Genomic DNA, 22,053 nt, shown 5'->3' on the forward strand with positions numbered 1-22,053 from the left:
TGACTGGAAACACAAGGAGTCAATAGGGTGATATGTCAGACAAAAAGCTAACCCAGTCTTAAGCTGTGTTAATAAAGCCATGCTGTCAAGAATTACAGAGACGATAGTCCTGCAGTACTCTGAACTTGAATACATCTTCAATTCTCAAAAAAATACAACACAGAGCCTTGTCATTTCTACCTCCACATGGCATCTTTTAAATATGTCCTACTTTCTCTATTTACTGTAATTCAGGTTCTCATAATCTTTCACCTGTATTATTGCAATAGCTTTCTGGTTAGTCACCCTACCTCAATATTCTTGCTGGACAACTGTCCAAGTAATTTTCCAAAAGTGCAGATTTTTTCAATGTTCAATAAACTCAATTAATGTCACCCTTTACTCAAACCCTGGTGTCTAAGCTCCTCTGTTTGACATTTAAATCTCTTCAAAACATGGTCACTTTCCTTTCCCATCTATTTGAAACTTCCTTCAAATGTTTAAGAATATCTGAGAACCGTTACTGGTTTTTCTAGGCCATACTATTAGATTTTATGGCAAATTATTTATGAACACTTAAACTAAAATAGCACCAAGAGGAAACACTAGGAAGTGAAAAATCATTAACATGTTGCTAAAAACAACACAAAAACCATTAAGAGTGAGCAGATAGTAATAAAAATCATGCATTGAGAATTTCAACATTCAAAAGTCACTGAAACAGTTGGCAGAACCCTCTCATCATTTGAGTAACCTTTTTTTTCTTGTATTGAAAAGATGGCTCCAAATCCTTCAAGAATTTTAAATGTTCAAACACCAGATGAGAACAACATTGCTTGCTATCATTACCTATAGGAGAGGAACAGTTGGGAACCACTGTCTAAACATCTTCTCGACAGTACTGAGGGAACTGAGGTGATTACAACAAGTGGTCAACTGTGGGAATTGAGTGAATCACATGCATCTTGCAACTCAATTCTAGAGCTAGCTCAGTTCCCTTTCTATTAAATTACAGGTCCAGTCCAATTTCTGTCTTATGAGAAAACTTTATTCAACTGTGGAAGCTGGGAGAGGATATTGTCACACTGTTCGAACCTAAGCTCTATGTGACTGGAAACCTGGAACACCGTCTACCTATGGCTTTGAGACCTTTAACTAGGGACCTAGGTTATGCTGATCAGAAACCAAAGAGATCTGAAAAGTGATGCAAGGAATTTTCTTACAATTATACATCTGAAGCAATATATGTCTTAGCTGAAAACTGTCCCCCCATATTGCTTAACCAGTTATTATTTCCATGTTCCTCTGATTGAATACAGATACTTGAGGGAAGTGGGACACCTTTTTTTCTGATTCATATGTCCTCTCTCCCCCCCAACTTGGAAAGTCCCTAATTTTTCTTCTAATTAGGTATTAGATTACCTAATTTTATTTCCTTTAAATAGTTTTCTTTTAACTAACTGGTCTTATTTGATTTGTTTTTAATGTATAAAAATCTGCCTCCTCCCCATATTCAGGGTGCAGTCCTAAGCTAAGGAAGTCTGGTCCTGATTTGGTAGGCAGTTAGCATGCACTGCTGAATAAATACATATTCTCTGAACTTTGAACTCTTTATTTCCTCAGTCATTTCATCTTTCACTTGCTATAGTTTTATTTAAAAAGTCACACAGCCAATCACCAGTGTCAAAATCTTGGTGTAGTGGCTGCAGAAGGAACACATATTGCACACTCATGTTTACTGTACAGTACTCTGCATACTTTATCCTTAACTTTACTTTTCATAATTCTGTCTTTTTCATAGTACAGTATTTAATATACCTGCATTTTAGTACATCATATGACTTGCATAAATTATTTTGCTCATGCCTTTGTTATACAGGCTAAGTGAAGAAGGTAGGTAGTGGTAAATTTGCATTATGTAAAAATCATTTTACATAGAAGTCTGTGGAATGGTCCGCTCACATAAATCAAGAAATGTCTATACTACAGAATGGATAGATTTGATCCTAATGATAATGAAGAAAAAAATCTCATTTCATAGAACTAGTGATTTTGATGGACTGCAAGCTCAGTGTAAAGAGATACTCAAAAGAAGTCAAAGCAATTTAAATTGTACAAACAGAAATACAAAGAGGCAAGTACATGGGGAACAAGATGGCAGAGCAGCACGAAGGGGTACAGTGAGCTTCCTGTCTAGACTGTCCCAAGCAGATCTCAAAATTGCACCAGTCTGAATGTGATTGCGAAATCCAAGAAAAGTCACAGAAAGTAATTTTTCCAGTCCAGGTTTGCATAGTAACCCAGACAGAGAGTTGTTAAGGACAGATTTGGGCAGAAGCAGCCCATGCAAAGCATTTCAGTGCGGCAAGAGAAGATGGCAGAGCCGTACTGGAAGGCACAGCAAGCTTATGCAGAGTATTGGAAACACAAGCCAACTGGCAGCTCTGTCCGAGATCCAGATCACAAATACAGGATGGACAGAGGTGGGGACTTGTTCCCAGAGTGAACATAAAGAGCTGCATGGGCCTAAAGCAGAGTACAAAGAGAGAAGCAAGTTTAGAAGCCAGCAGCAGTGGTGTGGCTCAGAACATAAGAGCAAAGCAGGGTCTTGGCTCCAACTTCTAGTCCAGTCTGAAGCTCAAAAAATAACAATTAAGGCAGGAATCCCAGACCCAAGGGAGTTTCAACATTCTAAATGAGCAGAGCTTGATAGGCTAAATGATGAGAGCTGAGTACAACAGCAATCTACTGTTGATTAGACTCAAACTAATATTAGGAACGTACAGAGCTCAGAAAAAGGAGATAGCGATCAGCTATTAGCCTGAATCATGAACCAAATAATTTGGGGAACATAGAAAGCTTGCAGGTTCCCAGCATCAACTATTCCTAAGAACTCAGAGTAACATAATACTCTAGAAGTACAGAGGGCCCAACCCTAAATCAGAAATAAGAAAGCAGGATACAGAAATATTCAAACAAACAACAACAACAAAAAAAGACTCCTACCATGAAAATCTATTATGGCTAAAGGGATGCTCAAAACACAATTCCAGAAGAAGAGAATGATTCTAAAACATCTAGAATCAAAGACTCAAAGAAAAGGGCAATTTAGCCACAAATTCAACAGAATTCTGAGAAAAGCTAAAGCAAGAGTTAACAAAAAGGTTTAAATTTTAAAAACTTTAAAAAAAAGTGAGAATGGCAGAAGAAAAAATTAGAAACTAGAAAACTGGAAAAAGAAATGAGAGCTTTCAACAAAAACTGAAAAGGGATTAATAGTTTAGGAGAAGAATTACAAAACATGTTCAACCAAAAAACTGTGAACATCTGAATCATACTAAAACCAATGATATCACAAAAAGACAAAAAAATTAAAACACAGTCAAAAGACTGAAAAAATAGTAGATATAAGATATTTCATAGAAAAAGCAACTGATCTGGAAAACAGACCAAGAACAAAAGATTTAAGAATAATCAGACTACTTGAAAGACAAAATCAGAGAGAGAGAAATAAGATGTATCTGAATAAATCTTAAAAGAGAACTGCCAAGATGGGATTGAATTTTGATCAGGAAATTCAAAATAAAGTCCCGAGTCATTTTTTTCTAGCCCAATGAGGTTTGGGGAGGCAACCAGAGAAATATAGAGATACTATAGATGGGGTCTGGAAGGTGGCAGCTGAGTAGTGCATTCTAGTATACAGCAACTGAAAAACAGACCATAATGGACCCTAGAGCAGGAAAAACCGGGACAAGAAGAGATCTCAGGGGATCCATTTGGTTCAGGGTACAATAAGAGGTAACATTTGATAGTTCTGTCACTCAGAAAGCAAAGTAGAAATGGAAATATACTGGCCACTTCCTGAAAGAAACCTCAAAATAATTAATTGCTAGGAATATCATAGCCAAAATCCAGAGCTCCCAGGTAAAACAGAAAATATTTCAAGAAGCCAAGGTTTTGTTGTTGTTTTTTTTTTTTAAACTAAGTACAAAGGAGCCATAGTCAGAATCCACAAAATTTAATAGACAATGATATGGAGACCTTGGAATAGGTTTATAACCAAGAATAACTTAGGCAACAAAAGTTATAATAATTCTCTAGGCGAAAACAAACTTTTAATGAAACAGAAGAATTCCAAATACTGCTGATGAAGAAACCAGAGCTGCACAGAATTTTTGAAGTTCAAACACAGGAGTCAAGAGACGTATGAAATTATAAACATGAGCATACATACTGTAAGGGACAACATAAGTGATTAAATTAGAATAATTGGTTATATTTTTATATAGGGGAGATCATACCTGTGTTACCTATGAACGTTAAAATTATTAGGACTCACAGAAAGCCTGAGAATAAATTTAATATGTTTTGACAATCTTAAAAGGAGAATGGAAAGGATGGGGGGAAAGAATGCCTTAGGAGAAGAGGAAATGGAGAGGAAGATTAGGGACAATTAATTCATGTAAATGAGATGTGTCAGAAGTCATTACAACAAGGAGGGAAGAAGAGGGAAAGAATAAGCACTTCTATAGCAGCTACTATATGCCAGGAACTGTGCTGAGACACTTTTAACAAATATCTTATTTGATCCTCACAAAAACCTTGTGAAGCTAAGTGTTACTTAGTGTTCCCCTACCAATCAAACTACTAAAGGATTACTTTATAGAGTTAGGAAAAGCAAAGAAAAAAAAGAAAAAAAAATTCATCTGGAGGATCACGGTCAAGAATATCAAAGGAATCAATGAAAAAATATATGGAAAGAAAGTGGGCCTAGACATACTTGATCTTAAACTATACTACAAAGATAATCATCGCAACAATTTGCTACTGGGCAAGAAACAGAGAGGTTGATTAGTAGAACAGACCTGGTACATGACATACAGAAACAAATGAACACAAAAACCTCACAAAGTTACATATAACCAAAGATTCAAGTTATTGGGCAAGAATTCACTATTTGACAAAAACTTCTGGGAAAACGGGTAAGCAGTCTGGTAGAAACTAAGTATAAACAAAACATCTCATGCCATATAACAAGACAATCTCCAAATTTATACATATTTTAGACAGACATAATGACTGACATAAATAAATTAGAGGACAGAAGAAATGACCAGTTAGATCTATGGATAAGGGAAGTGTTCACAACCAAACAAGAGATAAAGAGGTTCACAGAGGATAAAGAGGCCAAATTTGGTTGCATAAAATTAAAAAAGGTTTTAGACAAATAAAACCCTAACAAAAAAGAAGGAAATTGGGGAAAAAAATCTTTGAAGCAAGTTTCTCTGATAAAGTTCTCATTTCTAAGATATATGGGGAACTGATTTAAATTTGTAAGAACAAGAGTCACTGCTCAACCTGATAAATGATCAAAAGACATGAACAGATTATTTTCAAAGAAAGAAATCCATGCTATCAATAAGCCCTAAAAAAAAATGCTCTAAGTCACTAATAATCAGAGAAATGTAAATTAAAACAACTTTGTGGCATTACGTTATACCCATCAGATCGGTAAAATGATAAAAGCTGGAGAAAGTATGGGAAAACAAATGTTTTAATGCCATATTGGTGGAACTGTGAACTATTCTAGATATTCTCAAAAGCAATTTGGAACTATGTCCCAAGAGCCCAAAAAGCATAGTCTTTGATCCAGAAATACTAAGTCTATACCCAAAGGAAAACCAAAAATGAGAAAAAGGACCATATGTACAAAAATATTGATAGACAGAATCTTGTTTTGTGATGGCAAAGTATTAGAAACTAAGGAGATGGCTACCAGCTGGGAAATTGCTGAACAAGTTATAGTAATAGGTACAGGCTGGAATACTACTGTACTATAAGAAACAATGAAGAGGGTATTTTCCAAAATAAAAAAAAAAAACTTAGGAAGACTTATAGGAACTAATGAAAATGAAGTAAGCAGAACCAGGGGAACAATTCATATAACAAAATAATATGAAAACAAACAACTCTGAAAGACTTAGGACTGATCAACATAATAGAAGCAACTACAATTCAGAGAACTCATGATGAAGCATAGTAAACCACCTTCAGATAGAGAAGTGATGGACTCAGTGCAGACTGAAATGTGTGCGTGCATGTGTGCATATGTGTGTGTGCGTGTATACACATACACCTTATAGATACACAGATATAGAAATATATAAGATAAATATGTGTGTGTGTATATATAAAACTAACTATGTATGAACATGATTAATGCAGCAATTTGTTCTGCATGACTATATATTTGCAATGACTTTGGTTTTTCTTGCTTTTTCAATGGGTGGGTAAGGAAAGTTGGGAGGCAGAGAATTTGGATCTTAAAATTGAATTTAAAAAAAGTGCTCAGATTTCTTAGACTAGAAGGCAAAGCAAAATTGAAAGAATTAACTAGTTACCTCTGAAAGAAACTCCAAAAGTAAAACTCCTAGGAACATTATTGTCAAAATGCAAAACATTCAAGTCAAAGAAAAAATATTGCAACCAGACAGAAAGAATTCAGTACCAGAGACACATAATCAGGACCACAGATGACAGAGCCACCACAATAAAAGTTCAGAGAGCTTGGAATATCATATTTCAGAAGGCTAAGGATATACATCAAGAACATCCTGCCCAAGAAAACTGAGTCTAATCCTCTAGGGATTATAGCCCTTTGTGAAATAGCAAACAATGGGAATTTGAGGTAGGATTCATCAACTGGGGAATGGCTAAACAAATTATGGTACATAATGTCACAGACTATTACTGTGCTGTAAGAAATTATGTAAGAGGTAGTTTCAAATAAATGCAGAAAGATCCATATGAACTGATAGAAAGTGAAGTGAAAAGAACCAGGAGCACAATTTATACAATGACAACATGAAAAAGGCAAGCAACTTTGAAAGATTTAGGAATGCTGATTAATGTAATGAGCAACCAAGATTCTAGAGGATTAATGAAGAAATATGTTACCTCCTGATAGAGAAGTTAGTACAGAATGACGTGTGTGTGTGTGCGTGTGTGTGTGTAGATATATACATATGTGTGTGTGTACATATACACACACAGATAAAAATAGATCTATCTATAAATATTTGTTAGACATGGTCCATGCAGAAATTTGTTTTGCTTGACTATACTTGTTTGCACAGAAGTCTTGTTTTTTTCATCTGGAAGAACAAGAGGTCCAGAATATCAAGGGGACTAATGAAAAGAAATGCTAGGGAAGGGGGCCTAGCACTACCAGATCTCAAACTGTATTAGAAAGCAGCAATTATCAAAACCACTTGATATTGGCTAAGAAACAGAAAGGTAGACAAGTGGAAAATTCTAGGTACTCAAGACACAGTAGACAATGAATATAGCAATCTACTGTTTGATAAACCCAAGGACACCAGTTTCTGGGATAAGAACTCACTATTTGACAAAAATTGCTGGGAAAACTGGATAAAAGTGTGGGGGAAACTAGGCACAGACCAATGCCTGACACCATACAGAAGAATAAAGTCCAAATGGGTACATGATCAAGGTATAAAGATTGATACTATGGACAAATTGGTGGAGCAAGGAATAGTGTATTTATCAGATTTATGGAGAAGGGAAGAATTTTTGACTAATAGAGATAGAAAGCATTATGAAGTGCAAGATGGAAAATTTTGATTACATTAAACTGAAAAGTTTTTGCACAACCAAACCCAATGCAACCAAGATTCAGAGGGATGCAGAAAACTGCGAATGAATTTTTGCAGCTCGTGTTTGTGATAAAAGCCTCATTTCTAGAATATACAGAGAACTGAGTCAAATGTAGAAAAATACAAGTCATTCCCAAATTGATAAACGGTCAAAGGATATGAACAGGTAGTTTTCAGAGGAAGAAATTAAAGATAACTATAATCATATGAAAAAATGCTCTAAATCACCATTGATTAGAGAAATGCAAATCAAAACAACTCTGAGGTACCATATCACATCTACCAGATTGGCTAACATGACAGAACAGGAAGATGATAAATGTTGGAGAAGATGTAGGAGAGCTGGAACACTAACTCATTGTTGGTGCAGCTGTGAGCTGATCCAACCATTCTGGAGGGCAGTTTGGAACTATGCCCAAAGGGCTACAAAAATGTGCATACCCTTTGACTCAGCAATATCACTTCTAGGACTGTATCCCCAAGAGATCATAAAAATGGGAAAGGGTCCCACATGGACAAAAATATTTATAGCAGCACTCTCTGTAGTGGCCAAAAACTGTAAAGCAGAATGGCTGAATAAATTATGGTGTATGAATGTAATGGAATACTATTGTGCTATAAGGAATGATGAACAGGAAGACTTCAGAGAGGTCTGGAAAGACTTACATGAACTGATGCTGAGTGAAATGAGCAAAATCAGGAGAACTTTGTGCACAGCAATGACCACAGTATGTGAGAGCTTTCTGGTAGACTTGGAACTTCATTGCAATGCAAGGACTTAAAAAATTTCCAATGGTCTTTTAAGGCAAAATGGCTTCCACATCGAGAGAAAGAACTATGGAATTCAATCGCAGAATGTAGCATATCATTTTCTTTTGTATTATGTTTTGGTTTGTTATATGATTTCTCTCATTTATTTTAATTCTTCTATACAGCACGACTATGGTGAAAATGTATTTAATAGGAATGTATGTGTAGAACTTATATAAAATTTTATTCTGTCTCGAGAAGGGAGGGGGAAGGTAAGGGGGAGGAAGGGAAAAAATCTAAGTTATATGGTAATGATTGTAGAACACTGAAAATAAATAAAATTAATACAAAAAAAAGTCTCGTTTTTCTTTCATTCTCAATGGAGGAGAAGACGTGGGAGGGAAAGAAGACAGAATTTTGGTGACTGAAAAAAACAGAAGCTAATTAAAACAGAGAAACATAATGTCCAGAATTAAGGAACATTCACAGTCCTAATGTGCTCTTGGTTGGACCACATCTAAAATTCACTGCTTAGTTGTAGGTAACACATTTTAAGAAAAGACACTGATAAGCTAGAACTCATCTAGTTATGGAAGGAAAAGGGCTTCAAAACCATGTCAAACAAAAATTGGTCAATGGATCTGAGAGAGTTTGGCATAGAGAAAAGAGGCTAATAGATGCTGTGGTTGTTCAGTGGTTCAGTACTGCTTGACTCTTTGTGACCCTATATGGGGTTTTCTTGGCAAAGATAACAGAGTGGTTGGCCATTTCCTTCTTCAGTGGATTAGGCCCAGGATCACACAGCTACTAAGTGTCAAGGCCAGATTTAAACTCAGTGTGATGAAGTAGAAAGGATACAATGTACTTGTTTGCAGTTTTTCTGTAGATGGGGCCCTGGGTTCAAATCCTGCTTGACTTTGACATGACCATAGAGAAGTCATCTCATCTTTGTGTACCTCAGTCTTCTATCATTCCACCTGACTTACAGGAACCCTTAAAGTGTGAAGGGAGCCCCTGAACTTGTTTTCTTGAGTTGCTGTACTTTCCAGAAATACTGGACCCAGGGTGTGCAGGAGGCCTTGAATCAATCAGTCAAGGAAGAAGTTCTCCCCTCTCCGCACCCCACCAAGTTGACGTCACTTGCTCCTTCTACCCCTAACTGGACTCTCAATTGTGTCCAGAGAGTTGAACCACCTACAAGACAGATACCAGTCAGTCTACACCAGACTGATAAAGTGTTTGTGTAGCTGGGACCCTTGTAAATAAGCAGACCATTATCATAGCCTACCAGTTCCCAAAGGAAAATAAAGCTGCTTTTGCCATCTTATTTACTCATGTTCCTCTTCCCTTTCTCTGCCTTTCTCCTCCCCTTCAGGAGGTGGGAACTAAGCCTTTTTCCCCTCTCCTACTGTTTCTTTTTTCCTCCTCTCATGCCACTGCCATTTGGGAGGGGATGGCCCTCCACTCCTCCCATGATACCCCTCTTTTTGTAACCCACATTCAAATTTCAGCCTGTACTGCAGACTCCTTTGTACTTGGTATAAGGCTTTTCACATGCATGTTCATTTCTCTTGTAATAAATCCAGTTTCTACACGTCTTATAGAATCATGACTTTTGGCTAAGAAAAGGAAAGTTAACTTTAAAGTTTTAATTAACTTTAAAGTAACATCTAAATGTGAATTATATCATAGGCAATTCCTGTGCAATTCAGAAGTCTGACGTCCCTTCCAACTCTAAGATTTTGTAACTCTGTGATTCATGCCAAAACACTATCAATCAGAATCAATCTCTTATAGCCTTACATCTATTTTAAAAAATGCCAATGCTTTCCATTTGTTCTATATAATAAACTTACGGACCTCAAACTTCTTTACTTTAACCCCATTGATATTATTTTCCTCCTGTCACTTTAATCTCCTTTTTGCTTCCATTTATTTTAGTAAAGAACCTTGCTCTCCAAGTAAAAAACCTTGTATTTACCTCCTAGGAGTTCAGTCACAGCCTATGCTGATCCTGCTTCACAAGCACCAAAATTCCTCATCTGGAGGTTCAAATCCTTTGTGAAAATGCCTGGTAACAATGGATCCTGGCTGATGCTAAACATGATTTAACAAGCAGCTTCTATTCCACTGTAAATTTAAAAAGAGTCTCCCTTTCAACAGTCCCTCAGGAAAAGAAGCTCCTTTACGTCTCTGAACAATCAGGTTTGAATACAAATTCCTCAAAGTACAACCTATTGTTAACATGTTTTGTGCAGTTTTAATAGCTCTGATAAAAGAATATAGCATATTTTAGTCTACATATTTCAAATTCTTGGTCACCATTAATATGCCAGGTACTTAAATGAACAAAATGACAAAGAAAAACGAATGAGAGACTTCTTTGTCAGGTAACCAACAAGATGAAGAACTAGACGTTTCTTTATGACCTCTCAATCCTCTCCTAAAACAGAGATTATATGCCAAAGATAAAGTAACTTCATTTATGTCCAAAAGGTGGTTTAAAAAACCCACTTAACTGCTATTTATCTTGTGCTCTCCCAGTATCCCTCCCTCCACTATACTACCAGCAGCAAAGCGGCACTAGCTGACCCAAAGACCAGACCAACAGCCTTCCAAACAACCTAGCCCCAGACCCCAGAAGCCTCCTCCCTCCTTCCAGTGCCATGGAAAGATCCAGGTTCCAGGCTGTGCAAGTATGCTGGGGCCTTGATGATCAGCAACTCAGCAACATTCTGTGCCATGAAAGATTTCTACAGGAAGGCGGAGGAACAGAGCAAACAAAGCCAGGCACATTTCTGGGGCTTGAAATATAGTTCAATGTAACACTCTAACCCTCCTCCCCCGTCCCATCCTCTTAGAGCTTTGGAGACCCAAATTCCAAACAGGAATTGACCTGCTGGCACAATAGCACCAGAGTGGTAGTACTCTGAACTGTTGAGCCAAGGAACTAAGGAAAGGAAGGGAGGGGCACTCCTTTAAGCCTAAGAGAAAGAGCCCAGCATCCAGCTGGATCAAGTTCTAAACCCCCAAAAGTAACTTAAGGTGGAGACCCAAGCTGTTGAACCATGAATTGCCCAGTGTGGAAAGAGGCTGAAAAGTTCTGAAGATCCAGCCCCCAGGGTTGGGAGGAGAGGGAGTCAGAAGGTGAGCAATAAGGGAAAACAGTGGGGGAAGAAACTAAAATTACAAAAGATCTCATAAAAAAGAAAACTAAAAGACCCTGAATATAAACAGATAAATTAACAGGGAAAACATTAACAGCAGAAGGAAATACAGCCTCCAGATCTAATAAACAAGTTTAGTCATCTATCCATAAATATCACAAAACAAAGGAAAATGATACAGCATCTGATAAGGCAAAGCATCTTGTGGAATTTGAGAACAATGAAGCACAATATACTGTTTCAGAGTGCTTTAGAAATGAGAATTACGGAAGGCAGAATTTATGGCTTGCACAGCAAAAATAATGAGCAGAATAGAAAAACTGGAATCTATGATGGCAAGTCTCACCATAGAAATAAAACAGAAAACAATCTATTTGCACTATGTGCATATACACATAAATGAAGGATAATCTAGAAGAAGAGGAGCAAAATACAATAAAATTAAAAGAAAATATGCTCCCTATCCAAGTAAAACACTGATCTTGCAGACAGGATGCAGAGACAATCTAAGGTCTCCCAGAAAAACAGGACAAGTCAAAAGGAAAATGACTGAGTTTAGGAGTGATAATCAATGAGTTTTTACCTTTTTCATTCCCATAAGATGAAACTGATATTGATAACTCCTTTTGAGAGTAGTTAGGTGATTAAATTGTGGCAGTTTCCGTAAGAAAAAAAAATTACATATGAATCATAAAGTATGAGAGATTCTGTGCTTACCTGAAAGAGCATCATAAAATTCTTCCTCACTAAGGATGCTGAGAGGTGGTGATCCTTTAACCAGAGACTGCTCTAATTCATGATGTTCTGTTGCCAGAGTCTCTAATGCTTCTGACAAGATTTTGTTTTTCTCTTGCTCCTGTTCTAATTTCAAATTCCTCACCTAGAAGTAAACAGGTATAGAAATAAAAATTAACTTGATGTCAACCTACCCAGATAGCTATTCCTAACTGGCCTTTGATCTAATTCAATCATAGTAACAGTAGTGAAGCAACCATGCTATATATTCATGGATGAAATGAACAAAATTACTATACTAATTTGGTTTTTCCTGTGGGTCCCTTTCTCACAACAGTTCTGTCTAATAAAAACAGACCAAGAAATAGAAAAACTAAAATACAATTGCAAGCAATTTGTATTCTATCATTAAAATCCAGTAATTTATTGGTTTTGAAAATTGAATAAAGCACAGGAAATACCCCTTTTAAATGACTAAGTAATGGAATAATCCAGTGCCCTCCTCCTGGACATACTGACTATACTGATGAGAAATACTATTTCATTAAAAAGGGTTTGACTTCTTTAAAAATTTAAAATAATTCCTAGCAGAATTCTACAAATTAACACATTAAAAGATACATTTCTTTTCTCAATTTTTTGTTAGTAGGAATGGATCTCTTGGAGGAGAGGAGAGAGAGAGCTTTCTAGAAATAAAGATAATATTAAAACAAAATGCAACAATAACATTTTTAAGAAATAAAAAGAGCAGACATTACTGGCCAGATTACAGCAAATGAAGGGGAAACAAGTTACTAGTGAAAGACGTTGCATATTAAACACTACTTGCAATTATCTTTACGGTATATCATGATTTGGTGAAACAAGAAAGTATTAAAGTTAAAAAGATCTTTAGCTGGATCCTTACTTACTACTCAACCTTCATTCCCCATAGAACAAAACAGAGTAGGCTTGCTTATGATACACTCTTCCTGGATCAACCTCACAAAGACCAGACTTGGAAAAATAGCAAGTCAGATGTCAGAAACTGGATATGTCTTAAGTAGATCCACCGGTGCCAGAGCTCTAGGGATACTTTATATTCAAGTCACGAATAGTAATCTCCTTTTGCTAGATCTTGGGTGCTGTGGAACTAGCTCACAATTCTTGTTCTGTTCCGTAAATTCTCCCTATTGTTATTGTCTCAAATTACTTCCATTTGAATTGCAGTCCCTGGTTTATTTTACTCTCAACTTTGTCTTTCGCATTACCGTCTTTCTGCAGCATACCATGATGTCTTTTGAGAGCCCTCCATGTTTCAGTCCCGAACCCTTTTCAACCTGTTCTTTTTTTTAATAAAGTGTCTGCCAAAGCACTAGGGCATGGTATTCCTGGATCAGTGTCACAGAACGTAGAAACTCAAAAGGTCCATAATGCAAGTAAAAAATCTTGTTTAGTGAATAGCTAAGTTCACAGCAAAAGGAAAATTAACCTTTTGCCATCTAGGGACTAGTTATGGTTCCTAAGGCATCTTACTGTATGTCATCACAGTAACTAGACCGTCATTTTAGAGCTACAGTAACAAAAATAGTACTACAGTTAAGCAACAATGTACAATTACAACATGAAAAGCTGAAAAATTCAATGAGGTGAATTTCTAATGTTTTTAAATTTCCGGCATAATATTAAAGTGAACTGAAAAATGTTTTTATCTGTAATCTAAGCTACAATATCTATTACAGATCAAGAGTATTCTCTTAGTTTGGATAAAATCAGAACTTTAAGATAGGTGACCTTTCCCAAATAATCATTCATTTAAATGGGCTACTTAAGAGCAATCCATTTTTTTTTTTAACAGACAAGTAATGTGAAGTTTGGCATATTATCCAAAATGATTCCCACTATCCTTGAATGGGAAAAAATGCCTGACAATCCTTCACCGAATTGTCTTTGCATGGCAGTTCACTGACAAATTTCCATGCAAAAGAATTCCACATCAAATCAGTCTTAAATGAAGCGATGTGGTCTCCGGCCGCTCCATTACTTCTTTAGTTTTCAAAATATCAAAACATTAAGCCCTCAAAATGCAATGATAAAAAGAAAAAGGAAGCTCTAACAACAAAATTATTCAAGAAATAGTAAGAATACTTATTTAATACATACATTCATTTCAATGGAGCTCAATAATGAATGACAAGAAGAAATAAAACCCGAGAAAGAAAAGATACAAGCAAACAAACAAAACAAGTTTAAATCAAAATTCTAGTTGTCTTTCAACCTTAACTAGAACAAAATAAACAGCTCTCCAATTCTGCAACATCTACATCTGTTCTCACTTATTCTAAGAGTAGGAGTAAAAAAGGGGGTGGGGAGGAAGGAAAAGTGACTCTTGTTTTTTTCTGTTTCTTATTTTATTTTTTCCTCTTTCAACTTATTTAAGGACACTTCTACAGCTTCAAAATTAGTTTTCTGCAAAGAAGAAAACTTCCTATCAAAGAATAACCCATAGAATGAGAATTCTAAAGTCCTCTATGTACAATCTAAAATTTCATCTCTTTGATAAGAAACATATAACAGAAAAAATATTGGGCAAAGGTCTTTCATTCTTTTACATAAACATATAAGTATATGTTAACACAATGTTTCCATCTAAAAATCACTACTACCTTCCTTTTGTCTTTATCATTTTATACTTTTAGTTATCTGAAAGTCACCAGGATAATGGAACTCCCAACACTCTTTACACCTTCACCGGCTCCACTCACAACACTTCAGATATACACAAGAGTAGTGTATGAAGGGGGAAAAGAATCAGTATTATGTAAATATTCTTAATACAATGCTTTTCCATCAGTAGTTGCCTAGCTTTTGTGTATAAAGTGTAACTCCTCAGTCTGGTGTAGCAAAAAGAACAATGGATAAAAAATTAGGAAAGTAAAGTTCCAGTTACTGTCCTGACATTAACTACCTGCATGACTGAGGTTCTTAAGCTGCTTCAGCTGTCTAGGCTGTAGTTTCCTCATTTGTAAAATGAAGGGACTGGATTAGATGACCTCTTAAGGATTGGTCCCTGTTTTATCATGCTATTATCCAATTTCAATATGATTGTCTAGATTTTAAGTTCCTGAATGGCAGGTTCTATCTCTCTAATCTATTTATCAAAAACCTCTTCTGTTTGTCTTCCAGCACAGTGCAATTATTGGACATAATAGGCTGTTAATATTTGTTGACTAGAGTTTAATTTGAATTTGTATAATGCCTTATATATGTTAATTGCTCAATAAATGTTTATTAATGATAATTTTTTTTAAAATATCCTCCACCTATGATATCTATGTGACTCAATACTCAATTATTCTGAAAGGAACAAAAACATTTTCTCCCAAGAGTAATAGTCATAAAGTTAGGGGATACTAATAATTTATTCTAAAACTAGAAAATTTCTAAACCAGCAATTTCATTTTAAAATTTATTTATTCAACAAGTATTTGCAGAATGTTTACCATGTGCAAAACTCTACATTAGCATGTGATAAGGTTGAAGAAATGAACTGAGTAATCAAATTTTGGAGGGCTTTGAATTAAAGTGAAGGATCTTGATTTTTATTCAGTAGGCAATGAGAAATTGCTGAAGTTTTTTTGATCTGGAAGAAGTCTCACATGAGGTAATCTCATCAGATGTGCTTCAGTAAGTTAAATCTGGCAGTAGCATACAGTAGGAAAAGGCTTTCTTAACATTTCCGCATACAGAAAGCAATTAATAAATGTTTTAAGAATTAAATTGAATTTTATTTAGTATATTTAGCCATATACTCTGCATAAAATATAATCATTATTTAACTACACTTCATAAAGCTTTGAGATCAGGCAGGTAAGTAAAGTGCAATGAAGTGAGAAAAAGTAAAAAAAAAAAAATAATAATAATAATGAGTAACCCTGCAAAGAAAAACTTTAAAGTGGGACACAGATACTCATTATTCACAGCACATACTTTCCAATTATCCCAAGTGTAAGATAGGTGACTTGTGGGTCAATCCTGTCTAACTCTTTCGACGGACCTTATTTCCACTTAGTATGGCAGCAATAGATTTCCTCATCTCTTTGCTACTGAGTGCAAGGCTCTACAAAACACCTATTACTTGAGACTGAAATACTATTTTACTGAGATACTATTTTATCTCCTTAATGAGAAGAATTGATTTATACCCCATGGTTATATAAATGAAACATTCACTTTTAATGCCTATTTAGAACCTTATCATAACTTTTCCCTATGTCTAAAACCTCCCTCTCCTACTAAACAAATCTTCATCTACTGTATGCCTAAAGAATAGACTATCTGAAATCCCAGTCTCTGAACCAAATTAAACTATATTGTGCAGTTAAAAAAAAACTCTAACTTTATTAGAACTTGCTTGATCCTGCTGATCTAGTATGTAGGGCAAATGATGGATGCAATCTTTTCAGTCTTATATGAACTTACTTTCACAGATCGATAAACTTCTAAAGTTTCTTATTTTTTTCTTTTTATTTATTTACTTATTTAACTTTTAACATTCATTTTCACAAAATTTTGGGTTCCAAATTTTCTCCCTTTTGTCCTCTCCCCCACCCCAAAACACCGAGCACTAAAGTTTCTTTTAATGAAATAACCCTATATTAGTGATTCACATTTAACCTATGGTCTACTTTAATCCTATGGTATGTATGTGGGAGCAGGAAGGGAGGTGTGTTAATGCAGAGGAAGAAAACTAGGGGAAAAATGCTGCAATCTTATGAAAAGGTTTTCTACTAGAGGTATGCCAGTACTACCTTAACAATTTGGACCTTGAATGGGTCCAAGGAAACCAATTCTTAAGGAAATGTGAACCCTACTTTTGGAAATAATGCTCCAAACTACATTTTTTCATTCTGCAAAAGAAGATCTCTGATATGAACAGAAATATTCCTGTTTTATCATTCCCTGTAGACATAACAGCTCCTTTGAAATTATAAAGACTCTGCCTGGCCTTGAAGAACACATGAAAATACCTCAGAAATAGTGTTAAAAACTTTAGTAGAATCAGAAACAGAACAAGTAGGATAACTCATCAGTGAAACTTGCCCATATTCAACAAGGCAAGTATTCATTTAATTAATTAATTCATATACTCAATAGTTGTTGAACTGAATTATAAAGATAAATGGTAAAACACTTAAGCCTGTATTATGAAAATGTTTTAGGTTATTACAGAATTCTAATTGTATTTCTTAGTATTTACTAAACAGAATCAAGACAAAACTGCAACCCTGTGATAACTCAAATGCCCAACAGAAAGACTAACACTTGTTAAAGCAATGAAACTGGAACTGAAAAGCTCCAAAGGATGTTTTATCAGCAACTCAAACTTAGTATTTCTGAAGCCTTACTTATTATCTTCTTCACTAAACCTTTTTGTCCTCCACATTTTTCTTCTCGGTTGAGAATGCCAAATTCCTTCCAGTTACCAGATTAGGTTAGCAATTTCATAATTCTTCTCTACTTTTCATTTTCTTTGTCTTAGTCCCAAATACAATCAATTGCATCAATTCTACCTCCAGGTCTCTGGCATTCATTGCCTTCCTTCTACTTACAAAAACTACTCACCTAGTTTAATCCTTTAATCATCTTTCATACCTGAACAGAACTGTTTTCACAACTCCTGCCTGGGCTACATGCTTTTCTAGACTTTCTTCCATCAATCATCATTCTGATCAGCTCTAAAATAATCTTTCTAAAAACAAAGGTCTGAAAATGTCATTCTCCTACTCAATCTTCTGTGGTTCCCTATTACAGGCTAAAATAAAATACAAATTTATAACCTCTTGGGTTTGACACTTAAAAATCCTTCACAGTCTGGCTCCTAATCTACCTTTCTGGATTTATTTCTTATTACTACCCTTAACAAGTGCTACATCACAAAGAAAATGTTTCTGCTTCCAAAACTTTTTATTCATTCTCCCATTTATCTGTCCTTGCACAGACTGTCCCCCTCAGATGCTACTTTCCATAGGAAGCTTTGCCTGATCCCCCTAATTGCTAATGTTTTCTCCCTCTTCACATTATTTTATACTTATCTATATAAATGTTGCAGCATTCTTTTTCCACCTCTCCCCAGACAATATAAATTCCTGGAGGGCAGAGACTATTTACTATTTATTCTTTTTTCTTTCTATGTCCAACAATGGCCTGTTGAATGAATACCAGAAAGATCAGCTTTAACACAACGTAACGAACTTTAACATATCATCTTAAAATGAAATTCTTGAATATAAAAATACATATGGTCCCTAAGATGTTCACACTAGTTTGCTACATTATATGTCACCTATATGTGAGGCTTGTAAACAAATCACTTGAGGAAAACCCATATAGGGGCTAATTTATTATTCCATTTTCAATTATTTTGCTTTCCCAAAAACAACTAACACAGTTGAGAGATACCAGATGTACAAAAAATGAAAACCCGTCATGCTAGGATCTGACTAAGTGGATATTTTCAGTAAGTTTTACACACTGCTCTTTTACATACATACACAGGCCTTACTCCGGAGTTTCCCAAAGTAATCTGGCATGGAAAACTTGGGGGCCTGAAATATGTCAAGTGAACCCATAAATGTTGGGTTTGGAATGAAATATCCTTTATAGGTTATTCCACTATGAAGATGCAGACAAAATAAACAAGGGAGAAATAGAAGAGATAGTAAGAAATAAGTCTTCATGAATTATTTACAATTATTATGAAAAAATTAGAATTACTTCTATTAGTATGGTGTAATAAAAATGAAAAACGATTGAACAACAACAAATAAAAAGAGTGCTAGAACTGGAATCAAAAGATGTGAGTACAAGTAAATAGAGGCTTTGGACACCTATGTGACCTTGTGACCTTATGGTTTAGCTTCCTCCTTATCTGGGAACTGAAGGCTGAAGTAGGCAGCATTTAAGTTGCCTTTCAGCTCTAAATCTATGACCTTGTCCTATCTTTATTGGACTAAAGTGGATCCAGTTTCCAGGCTAAAAAAACTAAGCCACTGTAGACATTATCTATGAATTAACTGTCCATAAGCAAGACTATAAGATCATTTATCTAGACCAGGACTGGAAAGATCCAGGAAGTGACTTCTCTCAAGGTCTTAAGGTGGCTAACAGTAAAGGTCGCATTTGAATCCAGATCATCTGACTCTAGAAACAGTGTCCTTTCCATTATATCATTATATTGCCTACATAATGAGGTACAATCTTAAAGAATATAGTACTTACTGTCTTTTTAACGTGTTTCAAAGCATTCTAATTCACTGAGTAACTCATAGATTCTGTATATAATTATTCAGAGAACTAGTGAGATGGGGATTTGAGGCTGTTTCCAACAGACTAATTTCCAATTTTCCTCAGTCTTTTTATAGGTAACTTACAGGTAACTCTATCTTCCATTGCTCTACTCATTCCCCACTTCCTAACAAATACCTACCCTTCACTGTCTCTAGCCTTTTATACACTGGCTCACAGAGTGTCTATCTCAGGCCCCCATAGCTAGCAAGAGACACAGCAAGAAGAATGAGAAATTGGTTGCGTCAAAAGTTACTAAAAAAGCCTTGAGGCATATTCACAGAGCTATCCCAGGTGCCAGCTCCAGTCAGGATTTGAGTTTGCCTTTGTCCACTCCCTTTCTGTCACTCCCCAGCTGGTGCCAACTTCTTCCTTACCTCTCTCTCCAGACTTAGAAAAAGCACTGGACCTTGGAGTCAGGGGAGATCTGAGCATGAATCCCAACACCAAAACTTACTGGCTGAATAACCCTGGGCAAAGCCTTTATCTCTGGCACTATCAATTTCCTATTATGTAAAATACAGGTACTATTACTAAAATCATCTACCTCACAAAATTCTTTTGAATAAAGTACTTTGTAAATTTTAATGTTATAAAAATGTCAGTTATTTTTGGTGAAGACAAAGAATAAACAAGAAAATCCTCCTCTCCAAACAAACCCTCACAACTTTTAAGTCTATAAAAAGGCCTTCAAATATTTGGATATGGCATGAGTTCAAATTTCCCTGGACAGCTTTTAGGAAAAGTAGGCCATCCAAATTAACCAGGCCATTTTCTAAATTCTAAGAAGAGTGAAACAGTTCAGTAGCATAGCGGATAAAGTGCTGGGCTTGAAAAGTCAGGAAGGGCTTCAGTAAAATCCTGCTTCAAACACTTACTAGCTATGTGACTTTGGGCAAGTCAACTAACTTCTCTTTGTTTCTGTTTCCTCATCTGTAAAATAAAGGACACAAAGACCTCTAAGATGCCTTCTAGTTCCAAGTCTATGAGTCTATGATGACTAAATGCTCAATTAACATTTGTAGCCAACAAATAAATTTCAGGTGGGTTAAATCTATATCTTATGTGTTTTGTGCACACTGAGATTCCTTTCATAATTGATATACAGGGCATAATGATGTTCATTTTATAGGAATTAGGATGTCATTCCATTATTTTAAATAAATACAGATCTATAGTCCTTACATTTGATTTTTATGCCTTAGTATGGCACAAACCTATGGGTTATTTAATGTCAAATCCTTGGTCAAAATAAAGACCACCAATTATAACAACGTTCTTATAATAAAACCCAATATGCTCTATGTTGATATACTTTGCAATACTTTCCCAGGCTGTGGCAAGAAACCAGGCCTCATACAGAACCCTGACAAATGATGGGGGTGGGATGGGGGGGGTGGTATGTTTTGGGATAGGACCCAAGTATCCAACCCTATATCACTGCTATATGTTTAACATATTTTAAGTAGCTTTAGTGATGATCAGTATTAAGATACCACTGCCAAAAGAAACTGGGAGTTTGTTTAGATGTTCCCTCCAACTCTAAAACATATCTTCTTTACCAGATCTGTACAAAGGAACATCATGATTTTTGAGATTTACAAAAATAAGAATACTAATTATCAGATATGAGAAACATTTTACAACAAATTCAAAGATACACTGAATTTAAAACGTTATTTCTGTTTCAGTTAAATTAGTTGTTTACAAATTCTGCAGTGAACATCTCTTAAGCATCTGTGAAAGAAAGGCTCCACTTTTCACAACATGTGACAATAGTTGTTAAAGAGAAGATGCTAGGAATATTGGAAAAACAGAAAAATCTTTCTGCTTAATGAGCCGGAAATCATTTCTGTGATGTTTATGAAGAAAAAAATTCTCCTGACTTGTGAACACATCACAAGAAGCACAAATTTTCTTAGCCGTGACATTTTCCTCACATTAAAAACCAAAATTTCAAAGATGACTACATCTAAACAACCCACACTGCATGAAGAGGTTAACAATGGCCATTATGAACAACACAGAGCTTATCAAACCAAGAAACATCCCTGGCGGAAGAGATAAATGCACATGGGAATTAGAGTCCACTACTCTGGAAAACAAACAAATGAAAAGGTGACCAGAAAAAGACAAAATTAATATAAATTATTGTGATAAATATTTCTTTAGAAGGTAACTGAAATTATTTATGCTTCAAAATAATTTGAAACCACATGCTAATTCACATTAAACTTTATTCTTAATATGCACAGACTGAATTGACTCCAGTCAGAATAACTGAATTCAACCTGGGTTAAAATAGTTAACTACTCTGTCAAAATAAGGACTATAAAATTGTGCTCAACAGATTCTAGGGCATGTTTTCTAGTTAACTGGAGGTCTGGAAGGAAATTTTTCATTTCAACCTTTACTACTGC

At 35.5% G+C, this 22,053-nt stretch overlaps 1 protein-coding gene across 11 annotated transcripts in view; it reads right to left on the reverse strand.

Moving 5' to 3' along the window:
* Positions 1–22,053, reverse strand: part of OSBPL1A (oxysterol binding protein like 1A) — a 324,266-nt gene that overhangs the window by 111,941 nt on the left and 190,272 nt on the right. For 10 of the 11 annotated variants that reach the window (XM_072604414.1, XM_072604417.1, XM_072604412.1 and 7 more), the window contains one exon: positions 12,290–12,452. The exons of the other annotated variant lie outside the window; for it this stretch is intronic. In XM_072604414.1, coding sequence (XP_072460515.1) covers positions 12,290–12,452 — 163 coding nt within the window. The remainder of the gene's footprint in view (positions 1–12,289; positions 12,453–22,053) is intronic. 11 annotated transcript variants of the gene reach the window in all.

This window comes from Notamacropus eugenii, chromosome 4, assembly GCF_028372415.1.
Source record: "Notamacropus eugenii isolate mMacEug1 chromosome 4, mMacEug1.pri_v2, whole genome shotgun sequence".
Taxonomy (NCBI): Eukaryota; Metazoa; Chordata; class Mammalia; order Diprotodontia; family Macropodidae; genus Notamacropus; species Notamacropus eugenii.